The 23,305-nt window shown below is 43.8% G+C and overlaps 1 protein-coding gene across 5 annotated transcripts in view; it reads left to right on the top strand.

Moving 5' to 3' along the window:
• Positions 1-22,884, top strand: part of LOC106567373 (kelch-like protein 17) — a 36,981-nt gene extending 14,097 nt beyond the window's left edge. For 2 of the 5 annotated variants that reach the window (XM_014136535.2, XM_014136537.2), the window contains 10 exons: positions 174-295; positions 8,299-8,520; positions 15,537-15,653; positions 15,827-16,070; positions 16,404-16,548; positions 17,467-17,634; positions 18,219-18,307; positions 18,653-18,726; positions 19,056-19,237; positions 19,886-22,884. In XM_014136535.2, coding sequence (XP_013992010.1) covers positions 174-295; positions 8,299-8,520; positions 15,537-15,653; positions 15,827-16,070; positions 16,404-16,548; positions 17,467-17,634; positions 18,219-18,307; positions 18,653-18,726; positions 19,056-19,237; positions 19,886-20,114 — 1,592 coding nt within the window. In that variant the 3' untranslated portion in view covers positions 20,115-22,884. Of the gene's footprint in view, positions 1-173; positions 296-8,298; positions 8,521-15,536; positions 15,654-15,826; positions 16,071-16,403; positions 16,549-17,466; positions 17,635-18,218; positions 18,308-18,652; positions 18,727-19,055; positions 19,238-19,754 lie in introns of all 5 variants that reach the window. The other 3 variants (XM_014136536.2, XM_014136538.2, XM_014136539.2) reach the window with 2 other exon arrangements.
• The last annotated feature ends 421 nt before the right edge of the window (positions 22,885-23,305 follow it).

Genomic DNA, 23,305 nt, shown 5'->3' with positions numbered 1-23,305 from the left:
ACAACTCTTTCAGTTAAAATGTGTTAAATGCACTTGAAATAAACTCTGATTTGATTTCTCTGACTTGACATGTTGAATTGGTTTCTAATATGGTTTGTCCGCACGGACACGGGCACATTTACACTGCAGATTGGAAAACTGGAAAATTCTGTTGTCTGTCTGTGGTCATGCAGATGAGATGTCGGAGAGTCGCCAGACCCACGTGACCCTGCATGACATTGACCCCCAGGCGTTGGAACAGCTGGTTCAGTATGCCTACACGGCAGAAATCGTGGTTGGGGAAGGCAACGTGCAGGTAAGAAGACAAGACTACTGCTCTTTTCCTTGACTGCGTCTCAAATAGCACTTTATTCCCTACTTTTATTTATTTATTTGTATTTAACCTTTATTTAACTAGGCAAGTCAGTTAAGAACAAATTCGTATTTACAATGACGGCCTACCAAAAGGCAAAAGGCCTCCTGTGGGGACGGGGGCTAGGATTTTAAAAAAGAATATTGAAATATAGAACATAACACACATCACAACAAGAGAGACAACACAACACTACATAAAGAGAGACCTAAGACAACAACATAGCAAGGCAGCAACACATGACAACAACATGGTAGCAGCACAACATGGTACAAACATTATTGGGCACAGACAACAGCACAAAGGGAAAGAAGGTAGAGACAAGAATACGTCACGCAAAGCAGCCACAACTGTCAGTAAGAATGTCCAGATTGAGTCTTTGAATGAAGAGATTGAGATAAAACTACATATGTAGTGCACTATGTAGTCAGTATGTAGGGAATAGAGGGCCATTTGGGATGAGCTCCTAATGTACCATCATTATTCTAAATGGTGGTCTCGAACACTCAAAGTTTGTAAACTTCTCTGACCGCTATCAAAGTAATAACGTGAGAGTTCTGTACTCTGATGTTCGTGGAGATCACGAAATCTGAAAGGGTTTGAGAAGTATTTGACTCTTGTTTTAATAGCTTTGTATACTTACCTCTGGAACTAATACATTTAGTAACCTAAAGTAAAAACCGTAAAAGTATTGCACGAAAACATACTGATACTGATGATTACATTACTTCGTCAAAGTATTTCTTACCTGCATTTCTACACTTTCTTCACAGGGGAAATCCAGATTTATGAACAGAACACAACCATTTAGTGTTTTAATGACTAGATTACTAATCTACTACCTTCCCTGAAAATCTCACCCCCAATAAATAATTGACAGGTCTGAAACCCAACAACCCTGTGACTCTCACAAATATCCTGCTCCTCCCCTGACAATCCCACCCACGGTGATAGATTGACACGTCAAACTGTTAAGAATGTGGTCCGGGTAACGCTTGTCAATGAGGAAATGAAATCGAAAAATAATATAGAAGAATAATATTGTTTTACCCAATAAGAATAAGAATTTTGTACTTGGTAGGTTAAGAAAAAGCGTTGTTAAATTGGACATTAAGTTTTCATTTTCTTTTTGTCATGTGATCACAATAATGTAGTACAATTACAAATGTGAATTTAAATGTGTCTTTGAACAATTTACTTTCTCAATATGGCAGTGTTATCTGGTAGGGCATTGACCAAGAACGGTCAACTTGAAAATGCAAACTGTAGTTTTGCCTTTCAATTTGGTCATAGATTATGTTCACATAAAAATAATATTGCAAATGTATTATTAATTTATCATGATCACATTTGCATGTTTTGGCAGCTATATATATCCATAAATTGCGGACCGAATCTGCAATATAAATAATAAAATGTAGCTCAGGTAATATGGGGTCATATTTGAGCAGTTTTGCTAGATCACGGGTCTCCAACCTTTTTCTTTCATGAAAGCTACTTCATACAAAAAAAATACTTTCGCCAGCTACTCATATACAGCATGCAATTTGTGTTATTGTGTAGGCCTGATTTGATTAAGAGAAACAGTGAACAGCACTGCATACGTAATGTAATTGTGTTTTGGTTCTTAACCACACATTTTGAACAAAAATCATTCTACTGTAGCCTACCTTAAGAATCTTGCCTTTTTTAAAGTGTTTTACAGTTACAGGACTAGGCTACTAAATTATTTTCCAATGATTTTTCATTTGTCATTCAGTTTTATAGTGCCCTTTTAAACAACACACTACAGTGAGTAGGATACATGTTTGACAACGAATATTGAAGAAACAGAATAATCATGAAAAGAATGAGGAATAACAAAGTGTAGTCTCAGCAAGCACATTACTTTTCCGTTCTGCCTTTTTGGCCCTGTTGTTTTTATGCGAATAAAGGTATACCATATAAGCTGATGGAAACCGGAAGGTTTGGTACAAGTTTATAAATGCCTAAAGATCATTTGTATGTCTGACATGGTGGGATATTTTTGTGTTGGTTAAAATGTATTCTGTGAGAAATGGTGGTGGAAACACCTTTATGCGCAAATATTGATATAATAACCATCATGTCGAAGTAAACTTGATGATATGATGTGTGGTCCTCCCACTATGACTTGGGAAACCATGCAGTTTGGGAAACCATGCAGTTTATTAGGTTACAGTTTAAATAAATTCTGAACTTCACAGGGTGGTGAAAGTGCAAGGTGATGAGTTTGATGCTCCTTTCCAATAAATATTGAGGGTTATATTCTGGTGACAGGATCAATGCTTGACTGCTGTTCTCGCTCTTATCAGTAATAATCTCATGTAGATTAGCCTACCCACACTGTAGACTATCTTCGAGCTGTTGGCTAGAGCACACGTGCCAAGACCAGAGTTGGCACATTTGCTATTTAACCCAACAGTTTTTCTGACAAAACTATTGGTGTAGTCAAAAATGCAATGGAAACACATTGAACTTTAGATTTTTATTCAGTACATGTAAATTTAAGCAAAAAAGTACATTTTGTGTGCTCTATGTCATAACGAACTGATTTTTATCGGCAACAAGTCCATTTGGTGGAAACACACCACTGGTGAAAAAAATTCACATTTTCTTCATGCATATTTTCGAATATTCGCATGAAAATCTGTTGCCAATTGGATGGAAACCTAGCTACTGTCACCATGAAAATGTTTAAAACTTGTCTCAGCAGCATACATATTTGATGCAACAAGGGTAGAAATTACTTATTTGGTCGATATTACCAACCAAGCAAAGCAGAGCTGTTTCATCAAGGTATAACTATCCTGTGCTTTTTCAATTTGCGCATAGGCACATATAAACACAGCTTGGCTACGTTGTAACCGTGAAGCGGCCATGGTGTACTCTCATGGGGCTCAGACAGGCTGTTTACTTTTGGAAATGAATGAAAACAACATTTTAACAATGTGATTTAAACCAATTTATGTTGGGAAAATGGATGGCAAAAATGCAGAATGGTGCTAAATACCTGTAAACAGCTTGGGGAGAAAAGTTATTTCACAGATTTAATCATGTAATATTAGGCCTACTGATTATTTCTAGTATCTACTTGTGAGCTACTCATTGACAGCCCGCAAGCTACCGGACATGCAGTTTTCTGCAAAGGCTGCTGGAAGGCTACTCAGTCAATGGGAGAATCTCAAGTGTAAACTCCTCATGTCCTCTCTCCTCGCCTCCTTCTCAAAACCCATTGGATGAGAAAGCCAGAGGTCCCGCCCCCTGACCTTCTCCTCCAATGAGTTTTGTGAAGGAGAGAGGACTCCAGCAATTGAGGTTCTTTCAGGGGCTGCGATACAGCAAAGCCTTATCAGACATGCTCGTGCTCATCAAGGTTCTTACAGGCAAAGTGAAATGACAAAATTTGCTTGTGGTGCCGCCTCTCAAATGATATGTAACAACACCCTGACATGAAACAATGATACAAATGTAGACGCACAACAGAATAGATTTTTTTTTTTAAATGTGCATATGCCTTTTCATTTTTAACACCAGTGGAGCAACTAGTGCTCTCTAACTGCACTGAACCAACACAGTGGAGCAACTAGTGCTTTCTAACTGCACTGAGCCAAAACAGTGGAGCAACTAGTGCTTTCTAACTGCACTGAGCCAAAACAGTGGAGCAACTAGTGCTTTCTAACTGCACTGAGCCAACACAGTGGAGCAACTAGTGCTTTCTAACTGCACTGAACCAACACAGTGGAGCAACTAGTGCTTTCTAACTGCACTGAACCAACACAGTGGAGCAACTAGTGCTTTCTAACTGCACTGAGCCAACACAGTGGAGCAACTAGTGCTTTCTAACTGCACTGAGCCAAAACAGTGGAGCAACTAGTGCTTTCTAACTGCACTGAACCAACACAGTGGAGCAACTAGTGCTTTCTAACTGCACTGAACCAACACAGTGGAGCAACTAGTGCTTTCTAACTGCACTGAGCCAACACAGTGGAGCAACTAGTGCTTTCTAACTGCACTGAGCCAACACAGTGGAGCAGCTAGTGCTTTCTAACTGCACTGAACCAACACAGTGGAGCAACTAGTGCTTTCTAACTGCACTGAACCAACACAGTGGAGCAACTAGTGCTTTCTAACTGCACTGAGCCAAAACAGTGGAGCAACTAGTGCTTTCTAACTGCACTGAGCCAACACAGTGGAGCAACTAGTGCTTTCTAACTGCACTGAACCAAAACAGTGGAGCAACTAGTGCTTTCTAACTGCACTGAACCAACACAGTGGAGCAACTAGTGCTTTCTAACTGCCCTTAACCAACACAGTGGAGCAACTAGTGCTTTCTAACTGCACTGAGCCAACACAGTGGAGCAACTAGTGCTTTCTAACTGCACTGAACCAACACAGTGGAGCAACTAGTGCTTTCTAACTGCACTGAGCCAACACAGTGGAGCAACTAGTGCTTTCTAACTGCACTGAGCCAACACAGTGGAGCAACTAGTGCTTTCTAACTGCACTGAGCCAACACAGTGGAGCAACTAGTGCTTTCTAACTGCACTGAGCCAACACAGTGGAGCAACTAGTGCTTTCTAACTGCACTGAGCCAACACAGTGGAGCAGCTAGTGCTTTCTAACTGCACTGAACCAACACAGTGGAGCAACTAGTGCTTTCTAACTGCACTGAGCCAACACAGTGGAGCAACTAGTGCTTTCTAACTGCACTGAACCAACACAGTGGAGCAACTAGTGCTTTCTAACTGCACTGAGCCAAAACAGTGGAGCAACTAGTGCCTTCTAACTGCACTGAGCCAAAACAGTGGAGCAACTAGTGCTTTCTAACTGCACTGAACCAACACAGTGGAGCAACTAGTGCTTTCTAACTGCACTGAGCCAACACAGTGGAGCAACTAGTGCTTTCTAACTGCACTGAGCCAACACAGTGGAGCAACTAGTGCTTTCTAACTGCACTGAGCCAACACAGTGGAGCAGCTAGTGCCTTCTAACTGCACTGAACCAACACAGTGGAGCAACTAGTGCTTTCTAACTGCACTGAGCCAAAACAGTGGAGCAACTAGTGCTTTCTAACTGCATTGAGCCAACACAGTGGAGCAACTAGTGCTTTCTAACTGCACTGAGCCAACACAGTGGAGCAACTAGTGCTTTCTAACTGCACTGAGCCAACACAGTGGAGCAACTAGTGCTTTCTAACTGCACTGAGCCAAAACAGTGGAGCAACTAGTGCTTTCTAACTGCACTGAGCCAACACAGTGGAGCAACTAGTGCTTTCTAACTGCACTGAGCCAACACAGTGGAGCAACTAGTGCTTTCTAACTGCACTGAACCAACACAGTGGAGCAACTAGTGCTTTCTAACTGCACTGAGCCAACACAGTGGAGCAACTAGTGCTTTCTAACTGCACTGAGCCAACACAGTGGAGCAACTAGTGCTTTCTAACTGCACTGAGCCAACACAGTGGAGCAACTAGTGCTTTCTAACTGCACTGAGCCAACACAGTGGAGCAACTAGTGCTTTCTAACTGCACTGAGCCAACACAGTGGAGCAGCTAGTGCTTTCTAACTGCACTGAACCAACACAGTGGAGCAACTAGTGCTTTCTAACTGCACTGAGCCAAAACAGTGGAGCAACTAGTGCTTTCTAACTGCATTGAGCCAAACAGTGGAGCAACTAGTGCTTTCTAACTGCACTGAGCCAACACAGTGGAGCAACTAGTGCTTTCTAACTGCACTGAGCCAAAACAGTGGAGCAACTAGTGCTTTCTAACTGCACTGAACCAACACAGTGGAGCAACTAGTGCTTTCTAACTGCACTGAACCAACACAGTGGAGCAACTAGTGCTTTCTAACTGCACTGAACCAACACAGTGGAGCAACTAGTGCTTTCTAACTGCACTGAGCCAACACAGTGGAGCAACTAGTGCTTTCTAACTGCACTGAGCCAACACAGTGGAGCAACTAGTGCTTTCTAACTGCACTGAGCCAACACAGTGGAGCAACTAGTGCTTTCTAACTGCACTGAGCCAACACAGTGGAGCAACTAGTGCTTTCTAACTGCACTGAGCCAACACAGTGGAGCAGCTAGTGCTTTCTAACTGCACTGAACCAACACAGTGGAGCAACTAGTGCTTTCTAACTGCACTGAGCCAAAACAGTGGAGCAACTAGTGCTTTCTAACTGCATTGAGCCAAACAGTGGAGCAACTAGTGCTTTCTACTGCACTGAGCCAAAACAGTGGAGCAACTAGTGCTTTCTAACTGCACTGAGCCAACACAGTGGAGCAACTAGTGCTTTCTAACTGCACTGAGCCAAAACAGTGGAGCAACTAGTGCTTTCTAACTGCACTGAACCAACACAGTGGAGCAACTAGTGCTTTCTAACTGCACTGAACCAACACAGTGGAGCAACTAGTGCTTTCTAACTGCACTGAACCAACACAGTGGAGCAACTAGTGCTTTCTAACTGCACTGAGCCAACACAGTGGAGCAACTAGTGCTTTCTAACTGCACTGAGCCAACACAGTGGAGCAACTAGTGCTTTCTAACTGCACTGAGCCAACACAGTGGAGCAACTAGTGCTTTCTAACTGCACTGAGCCAACACAGTGGAGCAGCTAGTGCTTTCTAACTGCACTGAGCCAACACAGTGGAGCAGCTAGTGCTTTCTAACTGCACTGAACCAACACAGTGGAGCAACTAGTGCTTTCTAACTGCACTGAACCAACACAGTGGAGCAACTAGTGCTTTCTAACTGCACTGAACCAACACAGTGGAGCAACTAGTGCTTTCTAACTGCACTGAACCAACACAGTGGAGCAACTAGTGCTTTCTAACTGCACTGAGCCAACACAGTGGAGCAACTAGTGCTTTCTAACTGCACTGAGCCAACACAGTGGAGCAACTAGTGCTTTCTAACTGCACTGAGCCAACACAGTGGAGCAACTAGTGCTTTCTAACTGCACTGAGCCAACACAGTGGAGCAACTAGTGCTTTCTAACTGCACTGAGCCAACACAGTGGAGCAGCTAGTGCTTTCTAACTGCACTGAGCCAACACAGTGGAGCAACTAGTGCTTTCTAACTGCACTGAGCCAACACAGTGGAGCAACTAGTGCTTTCTAACTGCACTGAGCCAACACAGTGGAGCAACTAGTGCTTTCTAACTGCACTGAGCCAAAACAGTGGAGCAACTAGTGCTTTCTAACTGCATTGAGCCAAACAGTGGAGCAACTAGTGCTTTCTACTGCACTGAGCCAAAACAGTGGAGCAACTCGTGCTTTCTAACTGCACTGAGCCAACACAGTGGAGCAACTAGTGCTTTCTAACTGCACTGAACCAAAACAGTGGAGCAACTAGTGCTTTCTAACTGCACTGAACCAACACAGTGGAGCAACTTTTGCTTTCTAACTGCCCTGAACCAACACAGTGGAGCAACTAGTGCTTTCTAACTGCACTGAGCCAACACAGTGGAGCAACTAGTGCTTTCTAACTGCACTGAACCAACACAGTGGAGCAACTAGTGATTTCTAACTGCACTGAGCCAAAACAGTGGAGCAACTAGTGCTTTCTAACTGCACTGAGCCAACACAGTGGAGCAACTAGTGCTTTCTAACTGCACTGAGCCAAAACAGTGGAGCAAGGGAGTGAAGCATCACTTTCAAGTGGGCAAAACCATTCATCTTGAGGCAACGAGGGGAGGGGGTGCAAAATGAATCTGTTACTTCCATTTTATATATTATATAATGATTATGTATTTTAATACAGACTAGCTCAAAACATTACTAATCATTTGAAAATGAGAAATTACCCAATGTATCATGATACTTTTCTGTTAAAAAAAAGTGGGAGTGCAAAAACTGCAGCTGCTACGTTTGCTCCATCGCTCAGGCGTCTATGGCTCCACCCGATCGTCCTCTTTTTCTTCTAGACCTTACTCCCAGCGGCCAGCCTGCTGCAGCTCAACGGGGTGAGGGACGCCTGCTGTAAGTTCCTCCTCAGCCAGCTGGACCCCTCTAACTGCCTGGGCATCCGCGGCTTCGCAGACACACATTCCTGCAGCGACCTACTCAAGTCGGCGCACAAGTACGTCCTGCAGCACTTTGTGGAGGTGTCCAAGACCGAGGAGTTCATGCTGCTGCCGCTGAAACAGGTCAGACAGAATACTGAACTAGCATGTCATATGCCTTTCCTTACAGAATGACATGACGTGATGTGACAGCAATGGGATCTTATTTTTGTAATTGTTTTGCATTGGAGTTGTTTAAAGTTATCGTGGCACTGTGGCTTATGACTTGTGCGCTGATGTTGGGAGCCTGCAATCTCTAGACACACACGGAGTATAAACCCTTTCACCTCTTAATTAATCAAGGTGATATACAGTGCTATCCACTCGTCTGACAGTTGTTGGTAAAGACAGACAAAGATGCTCAGCTGTACTGAGATAGAATAGTTTAGCATTAGTCTCCTTCCATTCTGACTGTCCCTCTCTTTCCTGCAAAAAGAGGAGAACATCTGGTCATGTTCTATCCTTTCCTCAACCCCCTCAAGGTCCTTCATAGCGCAAGCAGCAAAGACAAGAGTGTGTAGTTGCCTTTTGAACACTCATTAGACGAAGACATATCTCCATCCTCAGCTCCTTGTCAATCAATGTCTCTTGGTGTTTTACTCATCATGCTCTCCGTCTAGTTTTTCTCTCATAGCAGCTCAGCATAGCAGTCACTTGTTCATCGTCTGGACTTGTCCAATGACAACCTAGTTTAGGGGTATGACCTGGAAGTGATAATTAGGCAGAGCACTGCCAAAGATGGGTCATGTTCCAGAACGAGTACATTTTACATTTTTTTTACATTTTAGTCATTTAGCAGACGCTCTTATCCAGAGCGACTTACAGTAGTGAATGCATACATTTCATTCATTTCAAAAAAAAAATTCGTACTTGGCCCCCCGTGGGAATCGAACCCACAACCCTGGCGTTGCAAACACCATGCTCTACCGACTGAGCTACGGGGAAGGCTTACATTGCAGATGTTGCAGATGTTGCATTGCATCGACCAATGGTTGCTTTCCACATCATCAACTGCGCAGTCGGGAATCAGATTTCTAGTGGGTAATTCCACGAAAGGATACAGATAAAATATTTTTTTGTATCCGAACGTTCTGGCAATTCTCACATAGAAACGTCATTAGGAGGAAGGATCTTTAACGTTTTTTTTCTATCACAAACTATTTTGGAGAAAATCTTGATGAAAGTGACCCTATGATGCGGGAACCGTACATGATACATTTACATTTTAGTTGTCTTATCCAGAACGATTTACAAACGCAATTTAGGGTTGCGTGCCTTGCTCAAGCATAACGGACAACATCTTGGTGTCATTGTACTCCCTATATTGTGCTCAAACATATGGAGTATGTCGAGGTTCTGTCAAAATACAATTACATTTATTTAACATAAAATATATCAATAATTCAGAAGTACTTTTGAGATAGTAATATAAGCATTTATTTTTTTCAGATTGTAGACATAGTCCATATGTTAGAGCGTAATGACACCAAGATGTTGCATGTATCGTGCACGATTCCCGGATCATAGCGTCTTACAGGAGGCATGTACAGGTCTAAAAGGTCCTCAAATGAACACTTCCTCATGAATTTAAAAAAAAAAGGCTTTGTGATACAAATGTAAAAAGCATGTCAAACATCCTTCCTCCCAATTAAGTTTCTATGTGAGAATTGCCAGAACAATATGATACCCCAAATTTTTTGGGCTATCCTGGCACGGAATCGCCCTATATCATAATGTTTAGCTGATACGTTAAACACCTATCAAGGCGTTGTAAGATCTGGCATGCGTCTTCAAGCCTGGAACACGGCCATGGTGTATGTGTTGCCAAGAGACTGAAAAATCAAAAGGAATCAGTGTCCATGAAAAGTGAATGGGAATGTAGCTACCTAGCATGTGGACGGATGTGAACGCTCATTTAATCCTTTGGTCAGAGTTGAGGGGTTGGAGTCAATAGTCTCTTTTAGGGTCTGAGTTGGGGTTAACAGCGTGCCTAGGTGCATTGGTGAACATACGTTTAGAGACAATATCAGAGACAGAACAGGTTAAGCTATGTGACAGCTGTGACAGCACCAGCTGTTAGGACTTTCCTCCTGACTGAAACACTACACTAACTATTTGATTGCTCTTTAATTCTCTTCCATCTCAATGTTACTCGCCAAATTCAAATGAATTGGGCACTATCCATTAGCCAAGAGTAGAATGAGTAGGCTTAGTGACATCCGAAACAGAGCTGTAGGGCAGCCAGCTGTGACTCTGCTCTCTCTTTTGCTTTCTCTTTGTATTCCTTTCTCTCTCTCTCTTTGTCCCTCTCTTTCTCTCTCTCTCTCTTTGTATCGCTCTCTATTTTCTGCCTCTCTTTTTCTTCCTTTCTCCTTCTGCAGCTGTAGTGTGCCAGTCACAGATCTGCACAGGGGCAGGATTTATTTACCTGCTCTAAGTGTTTTTGAGCTCACCGAGCAATGAAAATCGCCCCCACATTTTCTTGTTTTAGACACGAACACTGGCAACTGGAGTTTTGACTAGACCTTATGGTCATCTACTACACGGCGTTATCGCTCACATACACAGACATTTGGTTTATACATGTTTTTAAATATACATTTCGTATCTGTTCCCTGCTAGCTCTCTCAAACATGCTTGTACTGGTACACTTTACATGTCAGACACAGACACATTGTCTGTCTGGCTGTCTATTCCTTTTATGTCTCTGTGTCTGTATGTATTGCAGGAGCCTATGTGTTGTCTTGAGGGTGCTACAGGGCGGGGCAAAAGTAGTACTAGAGGAGAGGAGGCTGTTCATGCTGTGCTGCTCTGTACTGTGCTGCTCTGTACTGTGCTGGCTCTGTACTGTGCTGGCTCTGTACTGTGCTGCTGCGGCTCTGTACTGTGCTGGCTCTGTACTGTGCTGGCTCTGTACTGTGCTGCACTGTGCTGTCTCTGTACTGTGCTGCACTGTGCTGGCTCTGTACTGTGCTGCACTGTGCTGGCTCTGTACTGTACTGTGCTATACTGTGCTGGCTCTGTACTGTGCTGGCTCTGTACTGTGCTGTACTGTGCTGGCTCTGTACTGTGCTGGCTCTGTACTGTGCTGGCTATGTGCTGGCGCTGTACTGTGCTGGCTCTGTACTGTGCTGGCTCTGTGCTGTACTGTGCTGGCTCTGTACTGTGCTGGCTCTGTACTGTGCTGGCTCTGTGCTCTATGGCTCTCTAGTTCATGTGGATGAGCTGGTGCTGTTCATCTGAAACTGCTGCTATTCTATTGATCTCAGCAGCAGCTGGCAACTCCAGCCCTGCCCTTCCTGACTAGGAGCTGTGCCACCCTCTCTGCAGTGCGCACCGCCCTAAAAGAGGCGCACACGGACGCACGCACGCGCACACACTAGTGTACACCCACGCACTACATAGTCACGCTGTAATATATCAGGACACGCCCTTCCCCATTTAGCTTCAGTTATTTGGGTACACAGCATATATGAAATTATTATTATTATTTTATTTCACCATTATTTAACCAGGTAGGCCAGTTGAGAACAATTTCTAATTTACAACTGCGACCTGGCCAAGATAAAGCCAAGCAGTTCGACACAAATAACAACACAGAGTTACACATGGAATAAACAAACATACAGTCAATAATACAGTAGAAAAAGTCTATACAGTGTGTGCAAATGAGGTAAGATAAGGGAGGTAAGGCAATAAATAGGCCATGGTGGCGAAGTAATTACAATATAGCAATTAAACACTGGAATGGTAAATGTGCAAGTAGAGATACTGGGGTGCAAAGGAACAATATAAATAAATAAATAAATACAGTATGGGGATGAGGTAGTTGGATGGGCTATTTACAGGTGCAGTGATCGGTGAGCTGCTCTGACAGCTGGTGCTTAAAGCTAGTGAGGGAGATATGTGTCTCCAGCTTCAGTGATTTTTGCAGTTCGTTCCAGTCATTGGAAGCAGAGAACTGGAAGGAACGGTGGCAAAAGGACTAATTGGCTTTGGGGGTGACCAGTGAGATATACCTGCTGGAGCGCGTGCTACGAGTGGGTGCTGCTATGGTGACCAGAGAGCTGAGATAAGGTGGGGCTTTACCTAGCAAAGACTTGTAGATGACCTGGAGCCAGTGGGTTTGGTGACGAGTATGAAGCGAGGGCCAGCCAACGAGAGCGTACAGGTCGCAGTGGTAGGTAGTATATGGGGCTTTGGTGACAAAACGGATGGCACTGTGATAGACTGCATCCAATTTGTTGAGTAGAGTGTTGGAGGCTATTTTGTAAATGATATCGCCGAAGTCGAGGATCGGTAGGATGGTCATTTTTACGAGGGCATGTTTGGCAGCGTGAGTGAAGGATGCTTTGTTGCGAAATAGGATGCCGATTCTAGATTTAATTTTGGATTGGAGATGCTTAATGTGAGTCTGGAAGGAGAGTTTACAGTCTAACCAGACACCTAGGTATTTGTAGTTATCCACATATTCTAAGTCAGAACGACTTGGGCGAGATGCTGTGGGGGGTGCAGGGCAGTTGACCGGGGTAGGGGAAGCCAGGTGGAAAGCATCGCCAGCCGTAGAAAAATGCTTATTGAAATTCTCAATTATAGTGGATTTATTGGTGGTGACAGTGTTTCCTAGCCTCAGTGCAGTGGGCAGCTGGGAGGAGGTGCTCTTATTCTCCATGGACTTTACAGTGTTCCAGAACTTTTTTGAATTTGTGGTACAGGATGCAAATTTCTGCTTAAAAAGGCTAGCCTTAGCTTTCCTAACTGCCTGTGTATATTGATTCCTAACTTCCCTGAAAAGGAATAGGATGCCCGGGCCAGGTGGATTAGAAAGGCCTGCTCGCTGTTTTAGGGAGCGTTTGACAGTGATGAGGGGTGGTCGTTTGACTGCCGACCCATTACTGATGCAGGCAATGAAGCAGTGATCGCTGAGATCTTGATTGAAAACAGCAGAGGTGTATTTGGAGGGCAAGTTGGTTAGGATGATATCTATGAGGGTGCCCGGGTTTACGGCTTTGGGGTTGTACCTGGTAGGTTCATTGATAATTTGTGTGAGATTGAGGGCATCAAGCTTAGATTGTAGGATGGCCGGGGTGTTGTCCCAGTTTAGGTCACCTAGCAGCACGAGCTCTGAAGATAGATGGGGGGCAATCAGTTCACATATGGTGTCCAGAGCACAGCTGGGGGCAGAGGGTGGTCTATAGCAAGCGATAACAGTGAGAGACTTGTTTCTGGAAAGGTGGATTTTTAATAGTAGAAGCTCGAATTGTTTGTGTACAGACCTGGATAGTAAGACAGAACTCTGCAGGCTATCTCTGCAGTAGATTGCAACACCGCCCCCTTTGGCCATTCTATCTTGTCGGAAAATGTTATAGTTAAGGATGGAGATTTCAGGGTTTTTGGTGGTCTTCCTAAGCCAGGATTCAGACACGGCTAGGACATCCGGGTTGGCAGAGTGTGCTAAAGCAGTGAATAAAACAAACTTCGGGAGAAGGCTTCTAATGTTAACATGCATGAAACCAAGGCTTTTACGGTTACAGAAGTCAACAAATGAGAGCACCTGGGGAGTAGGAGTGGAGCTAGGCACTGCAGGGCCTGGATTAACCTCTACATCACCAGAGGAACAGAGGAGGAGTAGGGTAATGATACGGCTAAAGGCTAAAAGGTCATCTAGTACATCCAGAACAGAGAGTAAAAGGAGCTGGTTTCTGGGCGCGATAGAATAGATTCATGGCATAATGTACAGACAATGGTATGGTAGGATGTGAATACAGTGGAGGTAGGCCTAGGCATTGAGTGATGATGAGAGAGATATTGTCTCTAGAAACATCATTTAAACCAGGTGATGTCATCGCATGTGTGGGTGGTGGAACTGAGAGGTTGGATAAGGTATAATGAGCAGGGCTAGTGGCTCTACAGTGAAATAAGACAATAATCACTAACCAGAACAGCAATGGATAAGGCATTTTGACATTAAGTAGAGGCATGCGTAGCCGAGTGATCTTAAGGGTGTAACTGACCATTAACCTGTAAGTCTATGTCGTTGTTTTTTTGTTTGAATTGTTTACGTGTTCGCTATGCGGGAGAAATGGTAAGACAAGCGGAACTACGTGGTTAATAACTGTTGTAACGGGGATCATTATCGTAGCAACACACCTTTGGAGAGAAGGCAATCCCGCGCTGTGTTAGCTACATTTTCATGTCTTCGGGTGTAGTTCGTAAAGGTTGAAGTGTGTATGTTAGGATGGTATTATTTCACTAATAATTAAGGATGAAGCGTGAATTCATGCCAGGAATAATAAGTGTGAAGTTTTGATTTCCTCCCTTCTGTAATAAGCAGCCAATGAGGTATTTTTCCTTTATTAATGTGTTTAATCTGATTCTGTTATAGCTCCGGCTAAACTGTTTATGTATGTAAGCACTTCAGAGTTATACCAAGCTAATAAGTCGCTCGTAAGACAAGAAGGTTGTAAGAGTGTGCTTAACTGTATTTTCATTTACTTTATAGTTCTCACGGAAGGTGATAATTCTGTCTAAAACTACAGAATAAAGCCGCCAGTTAAAATCAAGGAACGGTTGTGCTCGTGGTTACTGGAGGGAGCTACAAAGGGTCCAGTGAGTAGTGAGGCTGGTTGGAGACACGGCGATTCAGCAAGCATACACCACCACAATGTCTTTGTGGTGCTAATGGAAATATGATTCTAAACCATTTTCTTCATGGAAATTGATTCCACACACACATATTTTTTGGGGACATTTCAGTCAAGCTGACCTTTTTCAAGATGTTCCAAAATAAACATTCCTTTCAGATAAATGGGAATGAATTCATGTTATAATTTCTTGTCGTGACAACTTTTGTGACGCATCCCACGTGGGATGAACGCCTCTCTGGGGGAGTAGCTTCTTTCATTGATGTAAGAGAATCGTTAGCAACTGTCAAGAGGTGTAGAGACTGTTGTGTTTGTAACTCTTGTGTAAAATGATACTCTCTCTTGCCCTCTTTTTCTCTACTTCTCTCTATGCCTACCTGCTCTCTCTCTCCCCCACACCCATTCTCTCCCTCCTCTCTCTCCCCCTTCCTTTCTGTCCCCCCTCTCTGTGTGAAGGTATTGGACCTGATCTCCAGTGACAACCTGAACGTGCCGTCGGAAGAGGAGGTATACCGGGCCGTGCTGAGCTGGGTCAAACACGACATTGACGGGCGCAGGCAGCACGTTCCCTGGGTAAGATCAAATATGCACCTGTGTAGCTCAGTTGCCATAGCATGGCACTTACAATGTCAGGATTGTGGGTTTCATTCCCGCTGGCCACCTATACGAAAATATATGCACTCACTACTGTAAGTCGCTTTGGATAAAAGTGTCTGCCCCCTCCCACCTCCCATTCCCCTCTCTAGCTGATGAAGTGTGTACGCCTGCCCCTACTGCGGAGGGATTTCCTCATGAGCAACGTGGACACGGAGCAGTTGGTGCGCCACCACTCGGAGTGCAAGGACCTGCTCATCGAAGCCCTCAAGTACCACCTGATGCCCGAGCAGAGGGGCGTGTTGAGCAACAGCCGCACCCGGCCTCGCCGCTGCGAGGGCGCCAGCCCCGTGCTCTTCGCCGTTGGTCAGTGTGCCCCAGAGGTTACCCACCAGGGTACATACACACATTCACACATGCGCGTACACATACTTATATAAAGTAGTTTCTACCTATAGAGTTCCATTGTTTAAACAGGGATCCTGAATTTGGCCCTTGGTTAAAGGCTAACCGGTTCACAGATACTGGGTAACATTCAAAACACATAACATTTTAAATAGATGTGATTTGGCAATTATCCAAAATGAGTTTGGAATATTACTGCTCGCGACTACGTTCTGTAGAATATTTGTTCGTATTATAACTGAAATAGGACCATCCTCAGCACTGGTTGTGCATGTTGGTAGCCATGATGATTATGTGGTTGTTGTATGTGTGTGTTGTGCCCAGGTGGGGGCAGTCTGTTTGCCATCCACGGCGACTGCGAGGCCTACGACACGCGGACAGACCGCTGGCACATGGTGGCCTCTATGTCCACCCGGCGGGCACGGGTGGGCGTGGCGGCCATTGGAAACAAGCTGTACGCAGTGGGAGGGTAAGAGATGAACTCATCTGACCAACCTTTGACCCCTAGATAGTCTGGATGTGGTTAGTAAGTCTTAACCAATGTCGTGCTAGCTAACTGAAATAGGACTGTTTAACACTGGTATGCTAGTGGTAGTTTTGCTAGCTAGCTAGCTAGCTAGCTAGCTAGCTAGCTCGGTTAGGTTATATGAATGTCTTAAAAGTGAGACTAGGATTATGGGAGATAACTTGTTGTAATCTTATTTAACCAAACACATTGAATTATATTATTTTGTATGATAAGATAAACAGTTGCCTGTGGCAGCAGGACTAACATGAGCGTTGCCCTTAAAGTGTAATTATTCAAAATGCCAAAGCACGTCCCCTCTATCCAAGAGAGGGAAACAGAACAAATACCTTTTGCTTTTGTACATCAAGTGAAAGGTAGAACAAAGTAGTGTCTGACGCACTACTATCACTGTCTGGAATGTCAGAGTCTCATCCAGGTGCTACTAATGGAATCAAGCTATGACAAATATCCCCTGTCCAATAAATAAACAGATGATACCTTATTTAAAATCCATTTTATTTCAAGAAGGTTTATTGTGTTTTAAACTGTTTACAAAATACAGTTGTGAAGAATCCCTTAATGAGATTAAAGAACGAAACCTGAAGAGGTACCAGACACCACTACTGTCAGAGCCCATCCTCCTATGGTTGGCCTAGGATACGTCCAAAATGGCACCCTATTCCCAATATAGTGCACTGTTTTTGACCCGAACCTTATGGGGAAAAGGGGGCCATAGGGCTCTGGTCAAAAGTAGTGCACTATATAGGGAATATGGTGCCATTTGGGACCCATCGTAGACCAACCATAGGAGGATGGGCTCTGCCACCAGTGTCCGGTACACAACCCCTAAGCCCACTCACTGGCCTCTCTCTCCCTCAGGTATGACGGTACTTCCGATCTAGCGACAGTGGAGTCCTACGACCCGGTCACCAACTCCTGGCAACCCGAGGTTTCCATGGGGACGCGGCGGAGCTGTCTGGGTGTGGCGGTGTTGCACGGCCTCCTGTACGCGGCCGGCGGTTACGACGGAGCTTCCTGCCTCAACAGGTTCACTTCTGTCGCTGCTCACTAGGCATGTGTGGTGTAGCGGTTAGTGCTGCTGACCGCGGGAACACATATGCCCGGGTTGAGGTTGGGTTAAAATCTAGCCCCGTGCCTTTTGACTTGGAACTTCTCCTATCTTCTACTTACTGTACTATCTACCCACTCTGAGGACTTGGACTCCTCCATAATAACTAAGGGACACTGTCATAAATGTTAGAACGTTAGCATGTGTACCTCCATAAAGTGTTACAAATATGAATGTACCTCTAGCCCGCTGTCTAAAGGAGACTTCCTTGAATGTCAGTGAATAAATCCAACATTTTTTACATTTTAGTCATTTAGCAGACGCTCTTATCCAGAGCGACTTACAGTAGTGAATGCATACATTTCATACATTATTTTTTTTTGTACTGGCCCCCCGTGGGAATCGAACCCACAACCCTGGCGTTGCAAACACCATGCTCTACCAACTGAGCTACAGGGAAGGCTGGTTGTCTCAACAGATTTTCACTCACATATACAAATACCGAGCTGAGATTGTTGTACTCCATCCATGTATGCAATGAGTGCCCCCTCCACCCCAACAGTGCAGAGCGCTACGACCCTCTGACCAGTAACTGGACCTCCATCGCTGCCATGAGCACCCGAAGGAGATATGTCCGTGTGGCCACTCTGGGTGAGCATGTGATGTCCACCTTGGTGTGATTATGTCATCTATTGAGCACGGATATAATGTAGGCTAGAGTGATTTTCCTACTGGGTTCCTGGTTATGGGCCTCATCAAACATTTGCGAGCTGTAATCTGGCATTTGGAGCTTGTCATCACGTGGCTCTCAGTCTCTTTTTATCTTTTTCTTCTGTTCTCTCTCCACCATCTCTGTCACGCTACCATCTCTCTCTCCCTCTCTCGCTTTTCTCTCTCCCTCTCTCTGTCACTCTACCATCTCTCACTTTTCTCTCTTTTCTCTCTCCCTCTCTGTCACTCTACCATCTCTCTCTCTCTCTCTCTCTCTCTCTCTAGATGGTAGTCTGTATGCAGTAGGAGGGTATGACAGCTCCTCACACCTAGCTACAGTGGAGAAATATGAACCCCAGGTAAAACAACAAAACAATGACATCTCTATCAATTTGAGCATGTTTCCTGGACCCAGATTAAGCCTATAGAAGAATCTCAACTGAGCATGATTTTCAGTAGCCTGGTAGAACCAACTTGATCGCTGTGTTCACCATCCTATTAAATAGAATGGTGAACGTAGCGATTAGGCTGGTCCCACCAGGCTATATTTTCAGTCCATTAATATGCTTAATCTAGTTAAAACCGGCCCATAAACTGAACTTCTGCCCAGATCAAAATGTAGAACCAAAACTAATGAGTCCCTCAACTGACCATGTGACTCCTAACAACCTATGATTGGTCGGAACAGAGCAACGCGTGGATGGCCATCGCCAACATGCTGAGCCGGCGCAGCAGTGCCGGGGTGGCTGTGCTGGAGGGCATGCTCTACGTTGCCGGGGGAAATGATGGCACCAGCTGCCTGAACTCAGTGGAGCGGTTCAACCCCAAGACCAATGCCTGGGAGGGCGTGGCGCCCATGAACATCCGCAGGTGGGCACCGCCACCCACGTCACAATCGCTACCAACCACCTGTGGCTATAACTTCATTACCAGTGCATATATAGAGCCTTCTCTCGCTCCTCATAAATGCCTTTATATGTACATAAAGGCTGTGAATGCATTTAGAATGTATCCCACAAGTGCCTTTAAGGTGTTATGTTGTACACAATACTTGATGCCATTCTGTTATATAAGAGTATTTGAAAGTAGTCTCAGAGTGTGATGAGGTTTTCATTACAGCCGTTACTCACCTAATGATTAGGGTTTCTGGACCCTGCACAAACAGTGGGCCTTAGAGACCAGGATTGGGAGATTTAAATTGAATTAGAGTCAAACATGCACACCCACACACAAACATGAACACAATCACACACACAAGATCACACACACACACAGGGAAATAGACAGAGTCAACAGGAAAGGAATTGACCAGGGAAACCTGATGACAATGGATGCTCCAGTCCATAAATAAACCATTGTTGTGTGGCTCATATTCATCTAAAAACAGGCTCCATCTAGTCACAGCAAGGTCGTATTCACTACAACCAAACGGAAGCAAACAGGCTGAAACAGGGAGGGACCTACCTGAATTTGACCTGCCTTACTGAGTCTGCATGTTATGCTGCACCCCTTTCCCAGAAGTACCCATGACCTTGTGGCCATGGACGGCTGGCTGTACGCAGTGGGCGGCAACGACGGCAGCTCCAGCCTCAACTCCATTGAGAAGTACAACCCGCGCAGCAACAAGTGGGTGGCGGCCTCCTGCATGTTCACGCGACGCAGCAGCGTGGGCGTGGCCGTCCTGGAGCTGCTCAACTTCCCGCCGCCCTCGTCGCCCACGCTCTCCGTTTCCTCCACCAGCCTTTGACACGGGGCTAGGCTCCGGCTGACCTCAGCCCCCGCCTCGGTCACTGCTGCCCCCGCACAGCCAGGCCCAAGCAAGAGACGAAACTGCTCTGTGTGAGGTGGGGAGGGAGGGAAGGGAGGGGGTGCAGTTAAACAGAGAAGAGGTGATGAGAAGCGTGAGAGGTTGGAAGAGCGAAGGAGAGGTTGCTGGTGGATCTTTTGAGGTCTCGTTTCCTGAGGTCTCGCTGTATTACCGTAAAGATACCAGCTCCTAGTCTCTTGAAGAACACGGTAGAGTTTTCCTTGGATAAAGATTAAAAAAACTAAAAAACATCCTTCCTTCATCTCTCTTTCCCTTTGCAATCCAACGCTTGAAACACTGTCTCTGAAGACAGTCACTTTGTGTATCATGTGTATTTTAAATGTCATTTTTTTTGTTATCACCATTTTTGCAATAATATATATATAAATATATTGAAATTAATTATTTTAACTAAGGAATGCAGCTATAGACTGGTTCTGCCATGCATGCTTATCGTGTCCTGGCCGGCAGGAATAAAATGTATAGTGCTGCTAAATGTCTCACACTAGGTGGCAGTAACGGCCAATGTTGTTTACCGTCCAACCCCACAGACGCACATGGGGAGGAGGGTGAAGTTACCCCTAGACGCTGATCTTGGGTCAGTTTAGCATTTTCCCCACTAATGGTTAAGGTTAGGATTGGGGAAGGGGAAGCTGATCCTAGATCTGTACCTAGGGGAACATCACACTGAAAAATAGATCTATTGATACTAGATCTATCGCTACTCGAAACTAGATTTGTTTAAATCCCTTTTTTTATATAAAAAACTATTACGTTGAATTCTATTTCTTATTTATTAAATGTAAAACAATCTATCGCTAATATATTCAGACAATTTCAAAGATGCTTTATGAAAAGCAAATGGACCACTGCTACAACTCAAGAGAGACGTATTGTTTTTATTTTGTTGCGTTGACTTTGTGCATATCATGGATGGAAGTGTGTCAGGGAGAATGTCAAAGTGTAAAACTGTTAGTCATTCAGTTTGTGCTTGAGAGTTGAGTGTATCAGAGTGTAGAGAGGATTGATAAGGATGTCTTAAACTGAAGACAATATCAGGGCCGTATTCATAAAGTATCTCAGAGTAGGAATGCTGATCCCGGATCAGGTCATCCCTCTTATTCTGAATGATTTAAAATCCTAAACTGATTCTAGATCAGCACACCTACTCTGAGACGCTTAACACATATGGGACCCCGGTCAACTGAAATGTCTCTGTATTATTTGTAACGGAAAACAGTTAAAATGTAAAGGTTTGTTTGTGTTCATGCAGTGGTTCATGTAACCATGAGAGAAAGTAGCTGATGTATTTACAGGTCCTCATGGATATTCTTTTATGTGTTGGTACCTTGACTGAAAATGTAAGTATATTTTTTTTAATGTTTTTTTATTGCCTTGTCACTGCCACGTGCATGACACCACCAATGTCATTAATAGTTAGGACAACTGATGTCCAATATTGTTGTGTGGAAGGCGATGGTATGCAAGCTTGCTTGTCCACTAGCTAATTAGAAGACCCTAATTTGCTGTATAGATCATTATCATTCATAAACACACACACAGTGGTATCACGCTTCTGGCAGCTTTGAAACGGCTTAAGTGTGTAAAGTTCAAGTTAGCAAGTTAACACAAATGACACCAATCTGAACACTTGACACTAACGACAGTCACGTCAATGTAGAACACCCATGGTGCTGTGCTGTCATTTTGTCTTACGTACACTTCAGTTTGTACTTTCACCCATACCTCATCCATGTATTGTTGAAAAGGATACAAATGTACCACCGCAGGGTTGATGTAGTAAACGTGTGACAACATGTAATATAACTCTAAGCTTGAATGAATACTCTGAAACACGTAAGATAATACCAGGATTCTTTGGAAGTTCAAAGGTGGAGGGGTTAAAATAATGAACCTATTTGTACAAAGTTGATACTGACTCTTTACCTGAGGTGAAAGAGCTGTGTCAGCCAAGGTTACAATAGACTACAACGGGTCCTAATTTGAGTTCTTGACTCAGTCATGGTTAACTAGGTTCAATAAATATGTAGCACAGTGTGATAAGATGTCAAACTTTTTTAGAAGGATTTTGTTGTTCTAGTTTGTTTTTCCAAAACAACCCAATATCGGTTAGTTGTAGAAAGGCCCCCTTAGAAAACAAAGCTCTGTTTGTCTAAAACAGATTATTTCCTGCAATGGTGAAGTGTCTTGTTCCCAAAGGGCAAAAGTGGTTGCACTGATGTTTTTGTGATATCATGGTAAGGTTGTATAGTGATTGGATGTCTTTTTAGCAACCAGAAAAGGACATCTTTAACTAGTTGTAATCTGGTATCTGACCATACAACCAGAAAACACATTTACAACCAGAATAATAACTCATTATAACGTTCCATTGCACATTTAGCCTTCTGGGTTTGTGTGAGCTCCTTATGTACCATGAGTGAAATCCACACTCAACCACACAAGACCTTGGCTTCCATTTTGTTGATTCAAATGTAAATCAGAAATGACCCAATTTCTTGCATTAAAACATTTGTGCAATGTCAATGAGACTGTAGCTTTTTCTGTTAACACATTGTCACATGCATTGTTTATTTATAATATGTTATGTTTGTTATATTTATGAGGAAACTTGTAAAGTAATTTTGCACTATTGTGAAAATGGAGCAATACACTGTATAGAAAATAAATAAATGCATGTTTTCCGGTGTGAGGACCCATGTTGTTTATGGAGTATATTTTGAACACACAGCCCACTAAGCACAATATGTTGAAAAAATGTCTTCTTTGTTAAAAAGGCGTTAAAAGACGTCTTTGAACCAATTTTGCTCAATGGGCGCTAGTTCAGTTGAAGGTTGCGTTGCTAACAGCATGTGTGTTGCTATGCCCACTACAGTATCCATTTAGTATCGTCCCAGCATGCTTTCCTTTCACACTAATCTGAGTGGACAGCTGAGCACTCTCACTTTACCCCTCATGACCTCGGTCACATAAAATGCACAGATCACACTCACTCAAATACACTAAAACACATACACAATGTGAATATAAATGCACACACTGATATGAAAGTGCAAGTGTTGGTCATTTTTTTATTAAGCTTACTGTGAGCCATCAGAAAGAACTGGTAT

The sequence above is a fragment of the Salmo salar genome, chromosome ssa13 (assembly GCF_905237065.1).
Source record: "Salmo salar chromosome ssa13, Ssal_v3.1, whole genome shotgun sequence".
Classification (NCBI taxonomy): Eukaryota; Metazoa; Chordata; class Actinopteri; order Salmoniformes; family Salmonidae; genus Salmo; species Salmo salar.
Note: the sequence above shows the minus strand (reverse complement) of the source record. Positions and strands in the feature narration are given on the sequence as shown.